The sequence below is a fragment of the Myxine glutinosa genome, chromosome 8 (genome assembly GCF_964187855.1).
Source record: "Myxine glutinosa chromosome 8, kmMyxGlut1.1, whole genome shotgun sequence".
Classification (NCBI taxonomy): Eukaryota; Metazoa; Chordata; class Myxini; order Myxiniformes; family Myxinidae; genus Myxine; species Myxine glutinosa.
In genome coordinates, this window is record NC_136268.1 from 81,172,044 (window position 1) to 81,197,540 (window position 25,497).

General features: G+C 46.2%; 1 protein-coding gene across 1 annotated transcript in view; it reads right to left on the bottom strand.

The window, feature by feature from the left end:
* Positions 1-25,497, bottom strand: part of LOC137432629 (pumilio homolog 2) — a 263,079-nt gene that overhangs the window by 163,077 nt on the left and 74,505 nt on the right. Inside the window, exons 12-17 of the mRNA XM_078783971.1 lie at positions 22,451-22,606; positions 21,594-21,932; positions 21,185-21,421; positions 16,806-17,169; positions 16,503-16,632; positions 15,579-15,707 (exon numbers count right to left, since the gene is read on the bottom strand). Coding sequence (XP_078640097.1) covers positions 15,579-15,707; positions 16,503-16,632; positions 16,806-17,169; positions 21,185-21,421; positions 21,594-21,932; positions 22,451-22,606 — 1,355 coding nt within the window. The remainder of the gene's footprint in view (positions 1-15,578; positions 15,708-16,502; positions 16,633-16,805; positions 17,170-21,184; positions 21,422-21,593; positions 21,933-22,450; positions 22,607-25,497) is intronic.

The following is a 25,497-nucleotide window of genomic DNA, read 5'->3' on the forward strand; positions in this document are numbered from 1 at the left end:
GGCCTATGCTAGCAGTCAGGCTGCTCAACTTGTCCGACAGCCCCCGCACTATAAGGGGCGGAGCCATCGTAGCCAAATGCAGTAGTGTAGTAGAGGTCACCGGAGGAGGTGGATCCACATGCTTGCCAGTACAGCCGGAAGGAGGGCAAAATTTGGGGAAATGTGATTGGTCAGAGGGAGTGCGGGACATGATGACACGCTCTGAAGAGGGCCTAACATCGGAGCAGGTAGAGACGTTGCACAATTTGGTTGGTAAGAACTTGGGTGTTTTTTCTCTCTCCCCCGAGGATGTTGGACGCACGAGTCTCGTCAGGCACAAAATTAGTACTGGCGAGGCTCGGCCTGTTCGCCAACCGCCGAGGCGGCTCCCTTTCGCTAAGAAAGAGGAGGCAGAGGAACAGGTGAGCAAAATGGAAAGAGCCGGATTTATCGAGCCCTCGGTGAGTCCTTGGGTGTCACCCATTGTGCTGGTGAAGAAGAAAGATGGGACCACTCGGTTCTGTGTGGACTACCGCCAGCTCAATCATGTGACACTCAAGGACTCGTATCCCCTGCCAAGGATCGATGACACCCTCGATGCCGTTTCAGGCTCAACATGGTTCTCCACGTTGGATTTAAAGAGTGGTTATTGGCAGGTGGAAATGGATAAAGAGGCGAGGGAGAAAACGGCGTTCACCACAGGAAAGGGTCTCTGGCAGTTTGTCGTCATGCCCTTTGGATTGTGCAATGCCCCTGCCACGTTTGAGCGTCTGATGGAACGTGTTTTAATTGGCTTACCGTGGCAGACTTGCCTCGTCTATTTGGATGATGTATTGGTCCACGCTCCCACATTTGAACAGGCTGTCGAAAATTTGTCAGACGTATTTGGGAGATTAAGGGGTGCCGGGTTGAAATTAAATCCGAGCAAGTGTGAAATTTTCAGGAGGGAAGTGACTTACCTGGGTCACGTGATCAGTGAGAGCGGCGTGGCCACTGACCCTGGAAAGGTAAAATCTGTAAAAGAGTGGCCCGCCCCTAAAAATGTAAGGGAGGTCCGAGGATTTTTGGGCCTCTGCTCGTACTACAGGAGATTTGTGGCAAATTTCGCGGAAATTGCAAGACCTTTGCACAAATTGACAGAGAAAGGAGCCAAATTTGTATGGTCAGAGAGCTGCATCGAGGCATTCAGTCACTTAAAACAACGTCTGGTGGAGGCCCCAGTTTTGGCATACCCGACGGATGATGGCAATTACATCCTGGACACAGATGCGAGCCAGGAGGGATTGGGAGCTGTGTTGTCACAAATGCAACAGGGAGTCGAGAGGGCTATTGCGTATTACAGTCGGGCACTTTCGAGGCCCGAACGAAATTATTGCGTTACCCGCAAAGAACTATTGGCCTTGCTGTCTGCAGTTGGACACTTTCACCCTTACCTTTATGGGAGGGAGTTTGTGATCCGAGTGGATCATGCCTCCTTGCAATGGCTCCTTCGGTTCAAAGAGCCGGAGGGACAAATTGCAAGGTGGCTTGAGAGGCTGCAGCAGTATAATTTCACTGTGCAACATCGGCCTGGCAAAGCACATGCCAATGCAGACGCTCTCTCTCGGCGCCCCTGTTGGGAGGCACAGTGTAAATTTTGTGATAGACAAGAAGCCAAGGATCCAATTGGGCAGGTCCAAATTGATGCATGCCTATATGCAGCAAAAGTGACCAGGCGAACTTTGCCACAACCCCCACAGGAATTGGGCGATGTGAATTGGCAAGAGAGTCAAAGGGAGGATCCTGTTTTGGGGCCCCTTTTTCATTGGCTAGAGGAGGACAAAAGACCCTCTTGGGAGGAGATTGCTCCACACGGAGCCCAGGTAAAGGCCTATTGGGCACAGTGGCAGATGTTGGGGTTGAAAGAGGGCTATTTGTTCAGAAAGTGGGTGACACCAATGGGTGATGTAGCTTCCTGGTTGATAATTGTACCCAACAAATTGAAGGAAGTGGTTATGGGGCACGTGCATGGGACTAGGACAATGGGACATTTGGGCGTGGCCAAGACTTTGTCCAAATTACGGCAGAGGTTCTACTGGGTGAATTCGGGCAGAGACATTCAAAATTGGGTGAGATCCTGCGACCTCTGCCGCGGTAAGAAGGGACCCCCACGTGCGCGCAAGGCCCCGCTCCAGGTGTACAATGTCGGGGCACCGCTCGAGCGGGTGGCAGTAGATGTGGTGGGGCCCCTGCCAGCCACCCGCCGAGGGAATCGGTACATTATGGTGGCAATGGATTACTTCACCAAGTGGCCAGAGGCCTACCCATTGCCCAACCAGGAAGCCCGGCTGGTAGCTCAAGTTCTAGTTGAGGGATTCTTCTCCCGATTTGGCGTCCCAAGGGAGCTACACACTGACCAGGGCCGGAACTTTGAATCTGCCCTCCTGCGGTCGGTGTGCGAGCTCCTCCAAATTCATAAGACCCGGACGACTCCCCTTAGGCCTCAATCGGATGGGATGGTAGAGAGGTTCAACCGGACACTGTTGACACAATTGGCCCTCTTTACATCTGAAAACCAACAGGATTGGGACGAGCACCTTCCCTTTATATTGATGGCATACCGGACCGCCCAGCATGCGACCACTCGGTGCACCCCCGCCTTGTTGATGTTCGGTAGGGAGATGCGAGTCCCCACAGATTTGTTGATGGGACCGTCACCAGGGGAACCGGGTGAGCCAACTGTGGAGAGCTATGCAACCAATTTGAAAGCGAGCATGGAAAAGGCTCATGAGTTTGCGAGGAAGCAAATTGGCTTGGCTTCTTCGCAGATGAAAACGCGGTATGACGCTCGGGCTCACACACCTCGTTTCCTTCCTGGAGACCTTGTTTGGCTCTATTGGCCCCGGAGAAGGAAGGGGGTGTGCCCAAAACTCACTTCACCTTGGAAGGGCCCTGGGGTGGTGCTTCGGCAGGTGACTGATGTGGTGTTCAAAATTCAGATGGGCCCGCATACCCTTCCACAGATAGTTCACGGGGATAGATTGAGCTCCTACATGGGTCGGGAGGCTCCGGAGTGGATTGGAAGGGTGAGGGGGAAATTAGGTGTGGTGGATGACACTCTTGAACCTGACCAACCTGCAACTACCTGCACTTGAGGTGAGTGTTTTGAGGAGTACTGTCCCAGGCTTCAGGACTTGCTTTGGAAATTGGGGACATGTAAATTGGAGTTGGGAGGCGGGTGAGAGTGATGACATGGCCGGTGAGGGGATGGAATGGGAGCCACAGTGTCTTGTGGGTGGCGTATGTTTTTGTATTGTGGTTAGGTGTTTTGATGTGGTCGTGAGAGTGGAACCTGGAGAGTGAGTGATGATTATTGGAGATAATGAGGGGCGATACTTGTGCTTTTGGAAATGTGCTTTTGGAAATGTGTGATGGTTTAAATGTGAACTGGGGGATTTCACATGTGGCAGGCCATGGCAAGCCTTGTAACACCTTTTACACCAAGAATTGTACTGAATTGTGCTGAGTTGTGTGGAGAATTGAATGGCAGCGGGGGAGGAAGTGTGTTTTGGGGTCTTGTGGGTGGGGAAGGTGTGTGTGTCCGCAGGTACAGAGCAAGCTCTGAGGAGCGATGCCTGCGGGCCCCCCTCTGCGGCAATTACCCCTGGCAGCCGGTGGTAACTGGAAATTGGAGCTCGTCGGTGGAGGGTCTGGTTGGGCGCCGCGGGGTGAGGAAGTCCCCCGGTGACCCGTGTTGCTGCGCGAAAGCAGGAGGCAAAGGAGCCTGGTGTGTGTGGAGACCCTCACCGGCGAGGTAACGGCGGAAAGGGGCTGTTGGGCTGTCACGGGGCCAAGAGGTAAAGGGGGGGGGGGCAATGAACTTGTAAGTCGGTTGACTTGTTTTTGGGACTGCGGGCACCACAGCCTGATGCGCCCCCACCATCTTTTTGTGCGGTACCTCCCCGCTGCCTAGTTGAGGAATGCACACACACGTGAATGACATCAATGCCATGGTCCTGCAGGGGGTGTATTGAAATAAGTGCTTTGTTGATTTTTGAAATGCCTTGATGACCTATGGAATGAGAATGAGTGGTTAAGGGGTCTGTGTTGCATGAATGTGGGCGAAATCCACCGAGCCGTGTCACTCACCTGTAACATCTGGACAGGGCCCGTGGAAATTTAGGGGGATGCATTGGGGATGGCCCCGCAGGTAAGGTTGAGTCTTGTGGCATCCACCGGGGGACGCGGTCTGTAGACCGGGGTATGTACAAAGGTTAGAGTTTTGAGTTTGGAAAGATGGTTAAGTTTTGTGGTTAAGTTAGTGTTGTGTGTTGTTTGTTTCCTCCCTCCACAGGAACAACGAAGAAAATGTACATACTTGCATGATGGTTAAGGGGTTCAGCATGTTAAGGAAGTGTAGGTAGGTAGTCCGACTCACTTCCCACAGCCCTTCCTGATTTATTTCATAGGTTAATTAAGTGTGTGACAGTAAGTGTTAAGGCTGGATTGGTAGAGCCTGCGGTGAACCTTGCAGGAGCTACGGTTCCAGGGGGGGGGGGGGGGGCTGTGTTATGAATTTGGTAGAGCAACATCTAGAGCTAGGTAGATCTGAATAGGTAGGTATTCGGCTGTCGTGACAGGGACTCTACATGTAATAAGTTCTTGATGTTTAGGCGTTTGTCGGGGGAAGATGTATGATTGTGGACCTACCTGGAGGTTCGAGTGTTAAATAGTGAGGGATTAAAGGTAACGCCCCTGTGAGTCTCACCTAGTAGTCAAACCTTTGTCCATTATGGTACTGCAAACCACATAAACATTAGTTAGGTCCTTAGCGCAACATTAAATAATTCCTTTCCCTGACAATGACTTCGGAATAAACGGACAGAAAACCAGGCCAAAAACACCGCCACAATACACCGCCACCGTTTACACCTCCAAGGCCTACAAACCTCGCCTGGCACGTGTTACACAAGGACCGCGGGGTCGCGGACGGGGAGCGTGGAGTGGTTGTGCAGAGGGCGTGACCTGGGCGAGCCGGCGAGTTGGGAGGCTATGATTGGCTGAGCAGTGCGCCAATGTGACGTCATCGGCCAGAGATATTAGCGACGGTCGGACGCCATTACAGCAGTTCGGAGACAGTTCGTTGAACAGTTGGCAGTTCGTAGAGAGTTCGTTGGGGAGTTGGCACGGGCAGTTCGTTGGCAGTTGGCTGCTAGCAATCCCAGCGGTGCCTCCAGCGAGTTGGAAGGACGAGGCGTGCAGCTGCACCTGCGCGCTCTCTCCTCCTTTTCGCCATTCCTCTTGGTTCTGGAGTTGGGCCGCGTTGGAGGTCGTCGACGCATGGTGCTTTTTGGTGCGTGGTGCTCGGCCTTGTGGGACTTGGAGCGAGGGACCTCGTGGTGTGCGATCGGGCCGAAAGGAGCGGCGTTGGACGGCCGCCACAAAGACGACGAAAGACAGACAAGATAAGCCCGGATCCGCGTACATTTTGAACGACGTGACGTATTCTTTTCGTAATTCATCTCCCTCGTTTTGTGTTTGCTGTCAGTCGTGTGGGGACGTCCCGATCTAGGATATTAGATTTACCGGCGGGCTTTTTCACTGGCTTTACTTTTCCATAATAAATCCTTGTATTATTTTCTGTATATATCTGAACGCAGTTTCCTGGGTGTTTCATTTTAATAGATAAGGCGGCGGGGGGGGGAGCTTCGCCGTGTCCGCCATTCCGCGCGTTTAACTTTGTGTTGAGTTTGAATCCGCTATTGAGTTTTCGCCTCGGGAGTGTAAGTCTCGCAATCGGCCATCCGTAACTGTGGTGTTAATCACGGTTGCGTAACAATATATATGTATACATATACATATATATGTATACATATATATATACATATACATATACACATATATATATACATATATATACATATACATATATACATATATATACATATATATATACATATATATACATATACATACATATATATATACATATATATACATATACATACATATATATATATATATACATATATATATACATATATATATATATATATATATATATATATATGTATACATATATATAACTGTAAGAAATAGTAGAAACTCCAAAGTACGAGCAGGGCGTCTCATTTGTATTGAATAAATAATCGTTAGATTAAATAAGACGCGGACGTAGCTTCAGGACGTCGATCTTTAATTGTCGACAAGCTTTCGACCAACAAAGGTCTTCTTCTGAGTCAGCCCCAAGTTCAACGGAAGTTGAATATTCCTTGAATATATATATATATACAGTGAAATATATACAGTGAAAATACAGTGAAAAATATATATATATACAGTGAAGTTGAATATATATATATATACAGTGAAACCTTGACTTACGAGTGCACCAACTTACGAGTTTTCCGAGATACGAGCCGTCGCTCGAGCGGTTTTTTGCTTTGAGATGCGAGCCGAGATCTGAGTTACGAGCTTACGCCACCCGCCACTAGGTGGCCCAACGAGCGTTCCGGTCACGTGGTTATCTTGCCGTGCAAGCATCTCTGCCGTATATCGCTGCTGCTTTGTTTTCGCATGTTGGTTATTTTGGAAATTTTCTTAGTTTTAACCATGGGTCCTAAGAAATTGAGTGCCAAGGGCAGTACTGAGAAGAAGAAGAGGATGATGTGCTTGGATATAAAACACGCAATCGTCGAAAAACATGAGCGAGGTGTGCGTGTTGTCGACTTGGCGAGGCAGTACGATCGTAGCAGTACGATCGAAACATTTTGAAAGGGAGGAAGAAACAAACCTCGTTGGACACGTTTTTATTGAAACGCCCTGCAAGTGAAAGCGAGGAAAGTGTGGCGAAAAAGGCAAAAGTCATCTCCTCCACCTCCGCCAGCATCTTCGTCTGATCTTCAAAGTAAATACACTTAATAAAACCAGTTTATTTCTTTGCATTGTGGCGGACACGGAAGCTCACTGGCGTGGTGACATCATTCCGCGCACCAAGTGGGCGGTGGTCACGCCGAGGGGTAGGCGTGGCCTCAGGATATACACCGGGCGCGCAGCCCGGAGCGCGCCAGCGCCAGTGTTACAGTGAGCTCTTGAATAAAGACTCTTACAAATTACTGTGTTGTCCGCTTCCTCCTTGTTTACAAGCAGCGCGCGTAACGCCGCTTATTATGTACAGTATATACGAGGTCGTGCTTGTTTATACATTATTTGTTATTTATAAAGTACATTTTTCTTATTTAAAAACACGTAACAAAAAAAATTGGTGTGGTTTTTTGGGGGCTGGAACGGATTAATAGCATTTCAATGCATTTTAATGGGGAAATTTAATTTGAGAAACGAGCAAATTGAGTTACGAGCTCGGTCACAGAACGAATTAAACTCGTAAGTCAAGGTTTCACTGTATATATAATATACATATATATATATATATATATATATATTGTTGCGGAACCGGGGTCGGCGCTCCCCTTACCAAGGGGGGGTTAATCCCCTTGTCTTTTACACTGGCCGATTCTCCCGGTCCTGGAAATTACACGCTCCTTTGCGGGGTGAGATCGGCCAGGGTGATTAGTCAACGGGTTCCCAGATACCTTTGCCAATCTCTCCGCAAAGCAGGGATATAATTCCCAGCTCGGACCCGGACAAGATGGAGTTTGCCGAACGGTTAGCAGTCCAAAATACGAGCCGTTAGCACGAAGACTAACCCGATTCCGAGCGTTGGCCAAATCGTGCCACGTATATTCAATTGGGGACAGGACGAAAGCGACCGGATGGAGAGGAAACCAAAAGTAGGAAGAACAAATATGATTTATTATACAGGAATGATTAAAGAGGAAACGAAAGGGCAAGAATATACAAGAAGAGGAAATAAAAGGACAGAGGACAAGCTTAGACACTCTTAATTAACATGCCCAGGACAGAACAAACACACTTACACGAAAGGATGGGATGGCAGGTCTGGTAGGAGGCGAAGGGTCCAGGTAGCTGGTAGGCGTCGAGGTTCGGGCAGGTGGCTCAGCGTTGAGGTCCGGCTCCAGGGTCACGCTCCACTCCACGCGTTGGGTTCGAGGTGAAACCCGGCAAGCAGCGCGGCCAATTATGTCGCAGTAGCGGACCGACCCTCACTCTCTCTCTCTTCGACTTGCCTCTGATAGCTCGACCCTGTCACTCTCCTTCGGTCCGACTTCCAACTCTCAACCAACTCACGAAGTAGACCCACGCGGCCGCTTATATTGGCCGATCGTGTATTAAGCCGCCTGGTTTTAGGATACGCCCACCGGTGAGCTTGCCTCGGCCGTGATTGGTCGCGAGCGCTCACCGGTCCGCCCCTTGTTGGTGCGTTTGAGGGGCCACGCCTTCGTTCCTGGCGCTTGGGTAAATCCTCCCCCTTCTTCTCCAACTCTGCCACGTGGCTTATGGCGTCTTTAGACGGGCGCTGCGGCTGGCAGAGACGCGCCATACAATTTGGAGAGGGTAAAGCCGCCAAACGAATAGGATGAGAATTTGAGAAGGGGGCTAGGTTATTTGATTAATGCAACACAGAGTCAAACTATTGGGAACAGATCCTTACCTGAAACACATACTAATGAAATAACTAAAGAAGATCCGATGGTGTTCTACGTGTTGCTCGTGGCCTAACTAGGGTGCTCTCGTTTAACATTAGAAAATGGGGATATTTACAGGGGATTATTTACAAGGAATTATTACAAATATTTACAAAGTGGAGGGTTCTCAAAACCGCAACAACATATATATATGTCTCCGATTCAGCATATGTGTGTGTATGTATGTATGTATGTATGTGTGTGTGTGTATATATATATATATACAGATATAGATATAGATATAGATATAGATATAGATATAGATGATATAGATATAGATATAGATGATATAGATATAGATATAGATATAGATATAGATATAGATATATGTATGTACAGTGGGGAGAACAAGTATTTGATACACTGCCGATTTTGCAGGTTTTCCCACTTACAAAGCACGTCAAGGTCTGTAATTTTTATCATAGGTACATTTCAACTGTGGAAGACGGAATCTAAAACAAAAATCCTGAAAATCACATTGTATGATTTTTAAGTAATTAATTTGCATTTTATTGCATGAAATAAGTATTTGATACATCAGAAAAACAGAACTTAATATTTGGTACAGAAACCTTTGTTTGCAATTACAGAGATCAGACGTTTCCTGTAGTTCTTAACCAGGTTTGCACACACTGCAGCAGGGATTTTGGCCCACTCCTCCATACAGATCTTCACCAGATCCTTCAGGTTTCGGGGCTGTCGCTGCGCAACACAGACTTTCAGCTCCCTCCAAAGATTTTCTATTGGGTTCAGGTCTGGAGACTGGCTAGGCCACTCCAGGACCTTGAGATGCTTCGTACGGAGCCACTCCTTAGTTGCCCTGGCTGTGTGTTTCGGGTCGTTGTCATGCTGGAAGACCCAGCCACGCCCCATCTTCAATGCTCTTATTGAGGGAAGGAGATTGTTGGCCAAGATCTCGCGATACATGGCCCCATCCATCCTCCCCTCAGTACGGTGCAGTCGTCCTGTCCCCTTTGCAGAAAAGCATCCCCAAAGAATGATGTTTCCACCTCCATGCTTCACGGTTGGGATGGTGTTCTTGGGGTTGTACTCATCCTTCTTCTTCCTCCAAACACGGCGAGTGGAGTTTAAACCAAAAAGCTCTATTTTGGTCTCATCAGACCACATGACCTTCTCCCATTCCTCCTCTGGATCATCCAGATGGTCATTGGCAAACTTCAGACGGGCCTGGACATGCGCTGGCTTGAGCAGAGGGACCTTGCGTGCGCTGCAGGATTTTAATCCATGACGGCGTAGTGTGTTACTTATGGTTTTCTTTGATACTGTGGTCCCAGCTCTCTTCAGGTCATTGACCAGGTCCTGCCGTGTAGTTCTGGGCTGATCCCTCACCTTTCTCATGATCATTGAGGCTCCACGAGGTGAGATCTTGCATGGAGCCCCAGACCGAGGGAGATTGACTGTCATCTTGAACTTCTTCCATTTTCTAATAATTGCGCCAACAGTTGTTGCCTTCTCACCAAGCTGCTTGCCTATTGTCCTGTAGCCCATCCCAGCCTTGTGCAAGTCTACAAATTTGTCCCTGATGTCCTTAGACAGCTCTCTGGTCTTGCCCATTGTGGAGAGGTTGGAGTCTGATTGATTGAGTGTGGACAGGTCTGGAGACGGCTTTGCGGTCGGTCTTTGCGGTCTTTGTGGTCGGAGACGGTCTGGAGACGTCTTTTATGCAGATAACGAGTTCAAACAGGTGCAGTTAATACAGGTAATGAGTGGAGAATGGGAGGGCTTCTTAAAGAAAAAACTAACAGGTCTGTGAGAGCCGGAATTCTTACTGGTTGGTAGGTGATCAAATACTTATTTCATGCAATAAAATGCAAATTAATTACTTAAAAATCATACAATGTGATTTTCAGGATTTTTGTTTTAGATTCCGTCTTCCACAGTTGAAGTGTACCTATGATAAAAATTACAGACCTTTACGTGCTTTGTAAGTGGGAAAACCTGCAAAATCGGCAGTGTATCAAATACTTGTTCTCCCCACTGTATGTATGTATGTATGTATGTATGTATGTATATACACACACACACACATACATACATACATACATACATACACACACATATACAACAACAACAACAACAACAACAACAACAACATACATTTTAAGGCCATTTTCCCTGCTATAGCGGAGGTTAGCCTTGCGGTCCCCATGACAATCTTCTCCATTTTGCCATATTTTCTGCATCTCCCCTTGTTAACCCCCTTCGCCGCATTTCTTCTTCCACCCTCTTTAGCCAAGCCTTTCTCGATCTTCCCCGTCCTCTACTTCCTTCTACATTCATTTCCATCACTCTTCTCAACCAGTCACTTTCATCCTTCCTCAACCCAAGACCTGGTGTTGTGTCTCAAACAGGTGTCTCAACCTGTTTCTCTTTTACAGCATCAATCACAGGCTCTATTCCCATCATCTTTCGCAATTCATCATTTGTCTTCCTCTCTCTCTCAACGATACTCCACACATCCACCGAACCATTCGCATTTCCACCCTTTCCAGCCTTCGTTGTTGCTCTACGTTCATTACCCATGTCTCGCTCCCATAAATCACAACACTTCTCACACATGCAGCATACACCTTTCCCTTCAGCTTCAACGACACTCCCCTCATCAGCACGCCACTCAGTTCCCGAAACTTCTTCCATGCACATCTCACTCTAGCAACCGTTGCCGAGTCTGATCCACCTTCTCCATTCAGCATGTCTCCGAGGTAGCAAAATGTTTTCACACCTTCCAGCTTCACGCCGTCTCCAAGATCCAACTCAACATTTCCTCCATCTGCAGCTCCCTCTGTGCACACCTTACATTTGAATGTAGCTGCCACACTGGTTAATGACCCTCTCAGACCACTACATTTTTGATGAACCCACTCAGCGCACATTGTACACTGAATGGAGTTCACTCCGACACCCTTCCTGCACACAGCACACGGCCACCTCCCAGTTATTTCCACCTCACCACATGCTTTACAACTTGCCATCACCTTCGTTTTTGATATTCACCTTCAGACCTTTTCCTCTGATATTCACCTTTAGTACCGACCCCTGATGCACTCCCACCTTCACCTCAAACTCACCACTGTTCCCGTCCTTCGTCCTTACAGCTGTGCGCGCTCTTTTGTACATTGCCATCACTACTCTGATCAACCATTCTTCCACTCCTAACTTCCTCAATGCCCATGTCACTGCTTCGCGTGGAACCCTATCGAATGCTTTCTCCAGATCTACAAACCCAAGAAACAACTTCTTCCTCTTCTCCATGTACTTCTTCTGCAACTGCCTTACAATAAAAAGCACGTCTGTCGTTCCTCTTCCTGGCATAAATCCAAACTGCATTTCGTCAATCTTCACTTTCTTCCTTATCCTCCTCTCCAACACCCTTTCCAATACCTAAATTCCATGCTCCAATAACTTTATCGCTCGATACGAGCCACAGTCCAGAGGGTCACCTTTCCCCTTGTATCGAGGGACGAGGGTACTCAGTTCCCAATCCACTGGAATGTGGCCTTCTTTCACCACCAGTTTACAGATCTCTGTCATTCTCTTTACACCCCAACTTCCTGCTGCCTTCAACATATCTCCCACAACTCCCGTCGGCCCTCCTGCTTTTCTACTCTTCATTGCTTTTATCGCTTCCTCAACTTCCTTCTCAGTTATCTTCTCTGCCGGTCCAAAAACTGGGTTACTCTCTATGTTGCCATCCCATTCATTCTCTGCATTCAACAGCATTTCCATATATCTCTTCCATCTTCCTTTAATTCCATCTGGGTCCACAATGATTTGTCCCACTTCATCCTTCAAGCAACTCACCCCCATCACATCACACCTCTCTTTCGCTGTCTGCTTTGCAATCCTGAATACCGCTCTCTGACCCTCTTCCGAATCCAAGCGTTCTCCGAACATTTTCCTGCATGCCTCCTGCGCCTTTGCTACCTCTTTCTTTGCAGCCTTCTTGGCTGCCTTATAACTTTCATGCTCTGCTTTTTCTGCCCCCTTACCCTTCGCCTTCTGCCACTCCTTGAACTTCTGCCTCTTCTCGTCAATCCACTTTCCAACTTCCTCATCCCACCACCATGTTTCCGAGTGCCTCGGTGGTCCTTTTGTCCATCCACATACCTCACCAAAGGCTCCCAACAGACTATCTTTCATTGACATCCAACCACTTTCAAGCTCAACCACATCATCCTCTACCCTACTCAGCCTCTCTTTTAATGCCTCCCTTACTGTCACCTCTTTCAACCTCCACACCTTCATTCTCGGTTCGTACTTCACCCGCCAAGCTCTCTTCGCACCATTCACCCTTATGTCGCAGACAACCAAGTGGTGCTGTGAAACAGCCTCCTCCCCCGGGATCACCTTTGTGTCCCGGAGGTGCCCCCTATCTCACCTACGCACCATCAGGTAGTCGACGGTTGTCGTCGACCCACCTGACGTGTATGTAACGAGCTTATTATCCTCTTTCTGGAACTGAGAATTACAAATCAACAAATCAGCTCCATCAGCAAGCTCCAAAATCCTTTCACCTTCTCCATTTCTCACACCATATCCGTAACCCCCATGAACTCCCTCAAAACCGTCCATACTCCTTCCCACATGTCCATTTAGGTCTCCTCCTACCACAACAACTTCCTCATATTTCACATTTTCCATCAGCTTCTCGATTGCACACCAGAACTTGTCCTTCTCTTCATCGCTCCGACCAACCTGCAGAGCATATCCCGAGATGACGTTCACCAAGAGCTTTCCAATCATCATTTTCACCATCATCAACCGATCACTCACTCGAGTCACACTCACTACACTGTCTACAAACTCTTCAGAAAACAGAACACCAACGCCATGCACGCCCTCCGGGCACCCTTTCCACACAAACTTGGATTTCTGTCCCTGCCTACCCTTCACCATTCTCACACCACTTCCCTTCCATCTCGTCTCTTGCACACAACATATGTCCACCCTTCTTCTGACCAATACTTCCACCACTTCTCCTGATCTCCCTGTCATTGTCCCTACATTCCATGTCCCAAACCTCAGAAACCGATCTCCATTTCTGGCTGTACCCTGCCCATATGTAGTTGTAATTGTCATGGTTCTCTTTTTGAGGGAATGTTTTTATGGCCGGATGCCCTTTCTGACGCCAACCCTTTTAGTCGCCTCTTACGACATACGGTGTACCTATTCTAAACCAGGGTGTGTACACGTACACACACACACGTACACACACACGTACACACACACACACACTAATATAATTTATCCTTTTCTACAGGATTCTTATAAACTATGGCATCGTATTGTTAAGATTCAAAGAACTGAACTACATCAGGGTTTGTTGTCATTATGATGCATTTTATCATTTAAGAGGACAAGGGACAGGTTTCAATTGGAATCCCTGCGATAACGCGCTTACCTAGAAGTTTTATACTTCTACACTAGTCTGGTGGCTGTTCCGTCACGATACTCTTTTTCCATTAGCCCTGAGAGCATGATTTTGGCCCGTCTGTGTGTGACATGCTGTCTTGTGTTTAAATGGGAAAAGTGCAAGGAAGAATGGGGAACGGAATTTGATGGGACTTGGGGATTCATCGCATTCTGCACGATGGATGATTTTTGTTAGCCCGTACGGTGTTCGAAGGGTGTTCGGGTGGTACAGGGAACAGCGACTCGAAGGCGAAAGGGTGAGGGATTGGAAATGGATGGGTGGGTAGATTTGAAGAATGGATGGAATGTCGTAAAGTGGGAAAGTTGGATGGAAGGTGGGGAAATCACACAAAGGGAAAAGGCTAGCAAAACCCACACAAAGCATTTTCTCCACCCCATGTGCAATGTGAAGGGGCCTACGTAAGCACACATACTAATGAAATAACTAACTCAGAAATAATAACCCAGATAAAACCATCGCTTTGGCCAAGCAAGTTGAATGCAAACACAAGGTCAGATGTTAGAAAATGGTCTAAATTGGAGGGGAGACTGCCTCTCTTCACCCCACCCTGCACCGGAGGGAACTGATCTGATAAGGCTGGTGTCATAAAACCCACCCTGAACAGAAGCATCGATGGGACTGGACTTTGAGGCCGTAAAATCGCACAAATATCGAGGAAAATCCCACGAATGTCAATGAAAATCCTGCAAATGTCAAGTGCAATCCCACAAATGTTGAGGAATTGTTTAAATGGGGGGAAAAGGGGGACAGCTAATTTCACTAATAGATGTGGTGGAGTGTTTTCATCCTGTAAATTAACTCGCGTGGGGATGACGTGTTACGCAAAGCTATGATGACATATCCCGCAAAGCAATTTTCACAGTGCAAATTGTGAGATATCCTGTGACGCTCGCTTATAGCCTGGCTAAAATATTTTTATGTGGCTGCGAAAAGCAGTGAAAATGCGTAGCACACGGCTGTGAATGTAGAAGCAGGTCATGCTCACAGCTCGTGGAAGATGTTTTTTGCGTATGTCCAGTTGCTTGGTGTGTGGCTGGTGGACGATAAGTTTTAGAACATGACATGCTCGCGGTTCGTGGATTTTTTTTTTTTTTTGCACCCGCAAAAAAACACGAATACATGGGACATGGGGGCGTGAATTTTGAAGCAGGTCACAATTTATCAACCGCGAATATGTGAATGTTGGGACCGCAAATGTCAGGGCCCCGCTGTATATATTAGCAACAGAACACGTACATGTTTACAGATTTTTGTAAATGTTTATAACTTTTTTCCCGTTTACATGTTTGTGTACATCTCACTCGACCGTGAGCCGAGATCTCTCAGATAAGTAAAATAAAACGGCCTGTATTTTCCATGACACTGTACAAGATGCTTGAGCAATGAAGAGTGAAAATGGAAGCGCCCCACCCCTCCACTACCAACATTGAAGGATGATCCTGCACCGGTGAAATTTGCCACAGTCATTAGTCAATATCCTATAGAAAAAAGGGAATAGCAGCAACAGTCACAAAAGCAATGAGATCAGCAAAAGAAGCAGTACATTCCTGTGCACGCACCTGTTGTTCCTGCGGCAGAGACTCGAGCGCCCTCTGGATGACACGACAGCCATACATCTGCAGCGCCAGTGGAAGCACGTGGCCTCGGATACGCTGAGCCAGGGCCAGCTTCTGCTCCAGACTGCCAAACTGGCACACATCATGAGCATGCTTGGTTCCTTCCCTACAGACAGGCCATGTAAAAGATGGTATCTCTGGGACACCCTCACGGTGTCCCAGGGTGCAGATTTTAAACTGCTCTCGACTAATATCATGCACTTAAATCGCTGAATACTTCAACTTGGGGCCACAATGTGAAAAGGAACACCTTTTTGATTTTAAAGCATAAAGTTTGCATCAAAATCAGGTAATCATAATTAAAATTACCCCAAAGCTAATCAATTCAATAATTTTTTATTTCCTTTCAAGAGAAGTCTTGAAGGCTCATAGGAGAGCTTGTACATATATTACTTGGAGGACAAGGACATCAAGACACCAGTGCACTTTGCCATGTAGCGAAAAGATACGAGGAGACCATAGACAAATCAAAAGACCATTTGCAATTTTAACCTGCATTCCCAACATCATGGGTTCGAGTAGGGTGTTCAGGTGGCAATGTCAAAAACGCCAATCCACTTTAACAAGATTCTAGTCTTGAAAGGGGACATCTACATGATGTGTCAAAAAAAGGAAAAATGGAAAAAGGAAGAGAAGAAGATTTAAAAAAAGATATAAAGGAGGTGCAATTTCAAAAAGATTTGGCAGGAAATGAGAGATTTTTCAAGCGTGCATTGCCCAGATATTGAACTGTAAATGGGAGACAAATAACAAACATAAAAACAATCCAACAACACAAGGAAGGATGCAGCTCAACCTGCCCAATCTTTATTCTATGTGAGCAAGGTGCTCACACAATGTTGTAATTTCAGCTTGTGAGCAGCATACCTCAAAGAACTTCTGGATTACGTAGTTTCCAAAAACGTCCGTCATCAGCTGGTAGGCCGCCTGCAGGATCTCGTTGAATACAAGTTGCCGTTCAGCCTGTCCTGCACGCTCGAGCTTCTGCTGTATAAACCTAGAGATCCAAACGAAAGTGAAAGAAACGAACAATAACTAAGATAACCTCCATTCAACAGGTGAAAAGATTGCAGAGGTATCACAATCTCAGGCTCAATCACCATCGATTATGAAAAATCAGCTACAAATGAAAAAACACCACCAAAGGCAATCCTTGCACTTGTTAGGTACCTTGAACCATGTTGATCTTGTGCAAACTCCACGATATGGCCAGTTAGGTCCCGTAACTGCAGGTTGGGGAAGCGGTTATTCCGAAAGTCCTCAAGCAGCCGGCTACGTCCACCGCCAAGACCTTCCAGCTTGCCACCAGCTCCGGAATAACGGAAACGCATGGCTCCACCGCCCCCAGGTAGGCTCGGGAAGAGCTGGCTGCCCGAACCGCCACCCACCCCAACTCCAGGTGCACCTCCAGCACCACCAAACAGACCGGAACCAGAACTGAGTGTCATACCGCCCATTCCTACTGAACTGCGAAACTTAGCCTCTGCCCCAGGAGCAGCCGAAACAAACCTTCCGGTACTGCTCGCCAGGCCACCTTGCATGCGGAAACGGATGGATGAGATGGAAATGGAAAACAAATCAGACAATGTCGTAAAAAAATAATTCATCATTGGAATGCAAAAGTTAAGTCTATGGAATTTAAATTCACAAGTGATCACTTTGTAAAAGGGAAGGTAAAAATAACAATACAATGATTTATTCAGGCTAAATCCATGATAACAGCACTGGTGCACAAAATCCCTACGGTCTAGATTATAAAATAATTAATGGAACCCAAATCAGTTGGACCGCGTTAATGTAAATGAGAGCTAAATGTCCAGCATACCTTTCTTTTCAGGTGTGTAAGATTCAAAAGAGCTTGTACTCATGCATGCATCAAATTAAGGAAATGACGCACATTAATGTTCTCTCCAAATTTTAAGGATATTCAACAAAATGTAAGGGACTTGAACTTGAGACCCTAGCTTAATGAGCTATATGCACAGATCGGAATCAAACGTTTCTTCAAGAGAACAGTTAAGCATCATCTACTCTTCCAATGCATCCTGCAAATCAGCTCCCAAACAATCTTCCACTTTTATCTTGAGATCAGAGTGAAGCATTTCCTTTTCGCAAGATAGAGAAGTATTTCGCTAAATCTGGGGTGACTGGCAGCAGAAGATGAAAATCAAGTGACGGATTAGTACTGGTTGAAATAATTGGACGAAGTGCAGAGGTGTGTTGTCATGTTGTGTGATAGAAAAGTACCGCTGAAACTGAAAGGAACAATTTACAAGACAGTTGTGAGACCGGCTTTGTTATACAGTGCAAAAACTTGGGCAACATCAACGAATGAGGAACAGAAACTGGATGTAAAGCAGATCCGGATGCCGAGATGGATGTGTCGAGTGACAAGAAAAGACAAGAAAGATTCAGAGCATCAGGGGGTCAGTGAAGATTGTAGGACATCAGCTGGTAGGTCGTAACATCGAAAAATAAAGATGAGAAGAGATTAAATTTGTTTGTTCATCTGATGAGGAACGAGAGTATGTGATGAGAAGAGTGATGGAGATGGGACTGCTATGAAGAAGGAGACGAGGAAAGCCTAGCAGCCCAGCTGGTAGGATGCAGTGGTAAAGATTTAGAAGTTGTGGGATTGGAAGAAGAATGATGAACTGGCAAGAGTGATCAACCAGCATTGAGAAGGGTGACAAAGTAAAAATGGGAGAATCTGAAAGAAAAAGAAGGGAAGTATTTGACCGAAATCCATGAATGGCATTAACCAAAAGTACGACTGCAGTGCAGAATTGCCTTTTAAAAGATGCTGAGATACTGTGGCGAGCCTTAAAAGAACCCTTGGAATAAAGATACGCGAATAGAATAAACTTTGGTGCCAAAGCATCATAACATCACAAGTTGGTCCTCAAAACATGATCCGAGAAAAAAAGGGGGCATTTTAGGAAAATGGCAGGGCTCCGTTCCACCTGAGACATCCACGAAAAATATCCCAACAAACATGAGCAAATCCAAGAAACAAACAAGCAAAACCAAAACAGTCTGTGATGTTCAGCTGAATGAAAAATATTCACTGAAGGCAGTGAAAGACACGCTGCCATGTCTATAGGGATTTGTGTGAGCAACTGTGCATGCTCCGAAGTAGATTATGATGGCGGTTCTCAAAGCCGAGTGTTCTCAATGGCATTCAAGGAGAATGAGAAATTGAAGCTCGTCTTGCAATGTAACAAAGCAGTGGCAACGGTTATCAATAACTACCAAATCACCAAATCCCATGATGCAAAATTCAAATCAAAATTGTGCTAGCACATATCCCCTATTGTTGATGCGGCACTGACTTCTCAAGGAGAATATGACGTACATCATGCGATATGGCTAGAATCAGTTAGCATATCATACCAAACAACAACTTAACGAACCACCCGTTAGACCCCCAGCATAAAACGAGACAAAAGTGTGAAATGTAATTCTGTATTGCCTTGTCAAAAAAACAAAAAAAGAATGTTAATCTACCTTGACTTAATTTGGCAATCAAGCAAGACCTCGGTTGTATTAAAACACCAAATACCAGCCAAATTCAAAATAACTGTCATGTGTTACCGAGGAAACGTAGATCCTATGTGGATGGACACGGACGGACAATGGATGTACACATACACGGACATACACATACACACACACACAGACGGACACACACACATGGATGGACGGATGGATGGAAAGACGAACACACACACATGCACCACACCTGGGCCAAACCCTCACCTCCCCACCAATTAGGTAATCTCCTACTCCCAAAGAGAGGAGGTGGTGGTAGTAGTGCATTGGCTAGAGCTTATTCTCCGAGTCTGGAAGATCGGCGGTTCAAGCACCGGCTGAATCATTCCAAGGACGATAAAAATGGTACATGCTACTTCCTTATTTGACATTCAGCATTTCATAGGATAAGAGCACGGACAAACAACCAAAGGTTCATGTATTCATGAGGAGGACATTCCTTCTCAGGAAATGGCCTGCTGAATGCGGGGAGAAAGGCAGTGCCATTGTTGTGGCGTCACTGGTACGAGTGCACTGGGAAGTGATGGTACTTCCCACAAGTTAAGTGGCTGTGTTTGTCTCGAACAACAGTTCTGTGTAGTGTCTTGTGTATTGGTCTGTATGTCCATCTGTGAAAGATATTTGGGTGGCAGCTCCACCTTATATCCTGTAACTTTACAGCCTTATATCCTGTAAAAAAAAAAGTAATAAATAAATAAATAAATTAGGACAAAACTAAAGTTTGTAAATATTTACCATGGATAATAAATTGTGCTATTATTGACATGGAGAAAAAAAGGATTGTTCACATAACCATTGACAGGCTCTGTGTTAGCAATACAAGAATGAAAGCTCAAAGCAAGCCTCAGAGCTAAAAAGAGAGAAAAATCTTGAATCAATCCTTTCGGCCTCAGCAGCCTCCGATCGTAAAGCAAAACAACCTGAAAACAATGCCTCCGGGACTTCGTTGGCGGAGGCATAAAAAAGTAAGCTTACAAGTATGCCCAAAACCTTTGATGGGCACCACAGAACAAAATGATGTGCATATTTGCACCATTATGTATCGTCTTTGTGCCAAGTATAAACAAACAAAATCGGTCCATACATGTCTGAGAATTGTTGTAGCAGACTAAATCCACCATGGGCTCATAATAATTAACACGCCCCCTGCTCCCCACCCATCACCCCTGTGAGCCCACATGATCCGAAATTGAAATTTTGAAGCCAGAGCAATTGTGCGGGCGACTGTCTTGTATCCACTTGTCAAGGTTCAGAACAATCAGCCCGGTGATAAGAGAGGAGTAGCAAAAATAGCAAAAAGCTAACCGATGGACGGACAGACATCAAGACCCATTTTAGAAGTTCATCTTTTCAAGAAACGAGTTGAGATGACCCAATGAAATGTCATCGTTGTTGTTGTATAACCCCGAACTGTTCTCTCTAACAGGACCATGGCACGGAGACAGCCTATCGATCTCCCAGGAGCGACACAGATCCCCCACATCCAAGAGGATGTGCCCCCACCTTCACAAAGCCAGGGCCACGAGAGAAAAAAAAAAAAAGAGAAGTAAAGAGAAGAAAGAAGAGGGAGTGGAGTGGGCTGGTCCATGGGAAACGATCGGCACTCTGACCAGTCGCGCTGCCTTGACAAATCCGGCCAGTAGGGAGGTATGTTGAAGATTTGGCCCTCGACTTGCGTTGAGGGATACAATCACCACAAAGAAGCGTCCCCAACTGTTGCTGAATGTTATTGTTTTATGAGGGCCACCAGCTTTCACACAAATTAAAAGTCTGAGGCAGCTATCTTCCATTTTCAGATCTATAACAAAAAAAAAAAAAAAAAAAAAAAAAAAAAACATTTCATGCTCTGGGCCAGCATCCAAAAAAAAAAAAGAATCTTTGCCATACCACTAAATTCACAGAACACCTCTTAACCTCTCATATCTGGCAAAAAGCACAATGATGATTGGTTGACAAACTTAAAAAAAAAAAACCTACATGCACTAAAGACCACATACCAAGACCAAGACTGGAGGCAGAGCCATGTGATGCAAGGGAAGGAGGTGGTGTGAGTGAGTGCGCCGGACCATGGTTTGGACCAAGCATGCCTAAGGGTCCAGGAGATGGTGGAAACCCCAAATCCCCATAAAAGGTCTGTCCAACGGGAGCCAAGCTGCTGTTCGGGCGCTTGTAGTCCAGTCCAGTACTCAAAGAGTCTCGCCGTAGGCCTAAAGAACAGACAGCCGCACAAGTGGCTGGGTAAGGGCAAGGGTGGTGAGTAAATTATAGTGGCATGAAGGATTATATTGAGGAAAATATAAACAACCAAAATTGAGACATAATGCAGGCCTCCCACATATAAAGGATAATCAATTTTAGGGTACCCGGAGCATTTAGACCCCTTCCATCCAATCCCCAAAGGCCCACCCGCATTCCCGTAGCCGAGTGTAGAACTGATGCCAGCACCAAGAGAACTAGCCCCGGGCTGTCCAAATCCACCAAGGGGGGAGCCAGCGTTGCCAAGTTGGGGTACATTTGGAGAAGGGCCTGGAGAGAAAAGCGACCCTCCACCACCAGCCCCAGACACACCACTCTGCGAGGGGCTCGAGAGCGAACCAGCTGCGCCGACGGCTGCACCGTAAAAACCCAGTCCTCCCTGCGAGGTTCCAACTGCATGGCCCGGCTGTTGCTGTTGCCCTTGTCCTCCGGCCATGCTGCGCAGCAAGCCGTTGGCAAGTGCTCCGGTACCTCCAAGGCTACCAGCTGCTGGAGTAAAGGCAAAAAACATGCTTGTTGAAATACTACATCAAATAGCATAGCAAGAATCATGCTGGGAAATAATCTGCAATCTTTAATTGGCCTCATTCAGATTACGTGATAGGGTTCCTTTCTTTGGCATCATACACCAGGCAAAACATATAGTTATCCTAAATCAGCCACAGCTGATGCCTGATTGCGAGCGTGACTATGGAAAACACATCAAAACGTGAGACTGTGACCAATCACTAATAATGAGACAGCCATGATGAACCGACTGGAAAATGTCCTCTGTCAGCATGCAATGTTTGTACGTTTACCCAATGAAAAGGAGATACGAGGGAGAAATACATTTGTATTTTGTTTACTCTGTGGCTGGGCTGTTTTTTCAGATATGCCACTAGAGATGAGGTGGGAGGAAGGGGGAGAGGAAAGACTAAGATATTTTATAGGTTGACAAGAAAACATGAGCAACAGGGAGGAGATAAAATAAACAAACAAACAATAAAAAGTAGACAGATAGGTACCAGCTTGAACGGCAGCAGCTGCAGCAGCTGGGTTTATAAGCACAGGCGTAGGACCCATCAGACGAACTGGAGCACCTAGGCCAGCTCGACCAGCCCCCGGGTTTACCAGCAGTGTGCCATTTGAGTCGTAATATGCCGGAGCCAACACCTGGTAACCTGAACACACACAAAAATGTAAAAAAAATGGATAAAGATTATCCTTCATTCGGAGGTGGAGTACCATTTATTGTTACTTGGGGTAAAGCTCGTCAAAATGAGGAGCACACAAAACTCAACACAACACATTTAGGACAACCATACACACAAAGTTATAATGAATAATTGGCAATATAGAACACAATCCAAGAAATTAAACTTTCTCTGTGGAGGATTAGCAGCGAGGGAAGCAATTTGTCAACAATATACAGTCAGTCACAATCAGTCAGACACCCGACTGACAGTCACCCGACAGGCAGTCACCTGACAGACAGTCACCCGACAAAAAGCCGACAGACACATACACGAGAGATGACACGCGACAGATGACACGCAACAGACGAAACCCGACAGACCGACAAAACCTGACCACGGACACGCGGACACACACAACCTGAGGCTAAAACAAAAATTACATACAAAAAAACGATCCATGGGTCCGATTCATGCATTTTGTTTTCTCAGATTGTAAAGTTTTGGGATGATCATCTATGGGATTCCCATTTATAAACACCCATTTGAGGGACGGCACACACAATGATGAATCACCATGCCTGTGAAACACCGGATGACCGGCGTGACCGGGGTGACAGTTCATATCTGGATCAGGATTCAAACCCCGGCGAGACAGCTGCGAGGAGATTGTGCATAACTCTAGGTCATCTCGTCAGCCCAATATACCAAACCACACCACTTTATTATGCCATACATCCACAACAAACCATCCCCACAACAAACCTCAGACCACACCACACCTCAGCACCATATACAACACATCAACACACACCATAACTCCAACCGTCATTTTGACACTCGTTAATTATGCTTTTCACAGCAGTGAAATCAATGAAGATTTTTATTTCGGTTTTAGCAAGACTTTGCACACCAGTAAACACATCCCTTCATTTGGGCGGTGTATAATGACTCAAATCGCTTCCATGTTGTGTCTTGAAAATAAGAAAAATAACCCAGTGTACATACATGAAGCAAAAACATGTGTACTGCTTAAATGTGCAGACATAATATACCGTCGTTATATACCTAGGATCATTCCAAATGCACTAGGCCATGAGTGGACCCAGACCTAGGGCCTGCTATCTGTGCTGCTTCACAAAATGGTGGCGCACGATATTAATTGTGGGTGGAATCAGGCCAGCTGACTAGCCAATGGGTGTACGGCAGTCCTTCATTGGTCCACCCACCGATTTACTAATACATACATACATACATACACCAAACACAGTTCGGCTATTTAGATATAAATAATTTCCAATGACAAAACCTTTCAAAAAGCAACAATAACTAGATATCTGTGATCACAAAGTGATTGCCAAGGGTAAGCCTCTCCTAACCAGGGGAATCTTACCCTTGGTGAGTGCCCGCTTCTCACCCTTGGCCTAATTCAATAATGGCCTTCTTTTTTTTTTGGACCACCATCTGACCCTGGCCTTCAGCATTTATGGATAAAGCGTGAACTAGAATGGCACTCGGTAGAGAGCATACCGAGAGCCTGTGGTTGGCCATATCACTCAATGGTGAAGAATCACTTAAAAAATTCCACTAGCTGGATCCGGATCCAGATATTTACCAAAACTGAAACGATTCTTCCTTTGTCTCACACACACAAGCTGTCCAACAAGTTTCGTCCAAATCCATCCATAACTTTTTGATATATCCTGCTATGTATCGTTTTTGGCCCGATCTCCCAATGGTGAAGAATCACTTAAAAAAATTCTAGGAGCCGGATCCGCATCCGGATCGTCACCAAAATCTAATCATTTCGTCCTTGTCACATACGCTACATCTCTGCCAAATTTCGCCCAAATCCGTCCATAACTTTTTGAGATATTGTGTTCACAGACAAACGGACAGACAGACGGACAGACAGACAGGGGTGAAAACATAACCTCCATCCACCTTTGCTGGCAGAAGTAATGAATGAAATTGTAATCTATCCAAAACAAGTACAAAAAGTTTTAATTAAAACAAAAGCCGCGTCGATGTTACACAATGCCTAGATGCAGCTGTGCCTATAACGTCGATGTTATAGGCACAGGACATTCCTATTGATTCGATTACTTGATGTTATTTTTGTGCAAAGTGAAAATATATCTCGGCAATTTCCCGTGTGTGGCGACGAATTTTTAATTTATCTCGGCATTTTCCCGTCTGTTATTTCAGGCGGTGTATGACTGACCATGCCGCGATTTAAAAAATATATATCTCGGCAATTTCCCGTATGTGGCGACACATGAACGAAGCTATGCTCCTCTCTCCACATTATTGTGACGACGTATAAATTAAATATTTCATCGTGACGATTGTCATCAAATGGACGAATTTTTAATATATCTCGGCATTTTCCCGTCTGTTATTTCGGGCGGTGTATGACTGACCATAAAAACCACCTTTTAGAGGCCATTTTTCCCCGCAAGCGGGGGTTGGCCTTTTTCGGGAACTGTGGTTGTTGTTGTTTTTCGGTCCCCTTTTTGAAGCAATGTTTTACGGCCGGATGCCCTTCCTGACGCCAACCCTTTTTGCTGCCTTTAACGACAAGCAGGGAATTACCAGTGAACTGGTACTCAATTTGCCGACCTCGGAAGGATGACAGGCTGAGTCAACCCCCCTGGCGTTAATTCAGCGATTGACCGGGATTCGAACCCAGGATCCTAGGATCCTAAGCCGGCACCCTAGCCGCTAGCCCAACACCAGGGACTCTGACAACTGACAACAACAACTGACCATGCCGCGATTTAAACAAAATATATATATCTCGGCATTTTCCCGTCTGTTATTTCGGGCGGTGTATGACTGACCATGCCGCGATTTAAAAAAAATATATCTCAATGGAC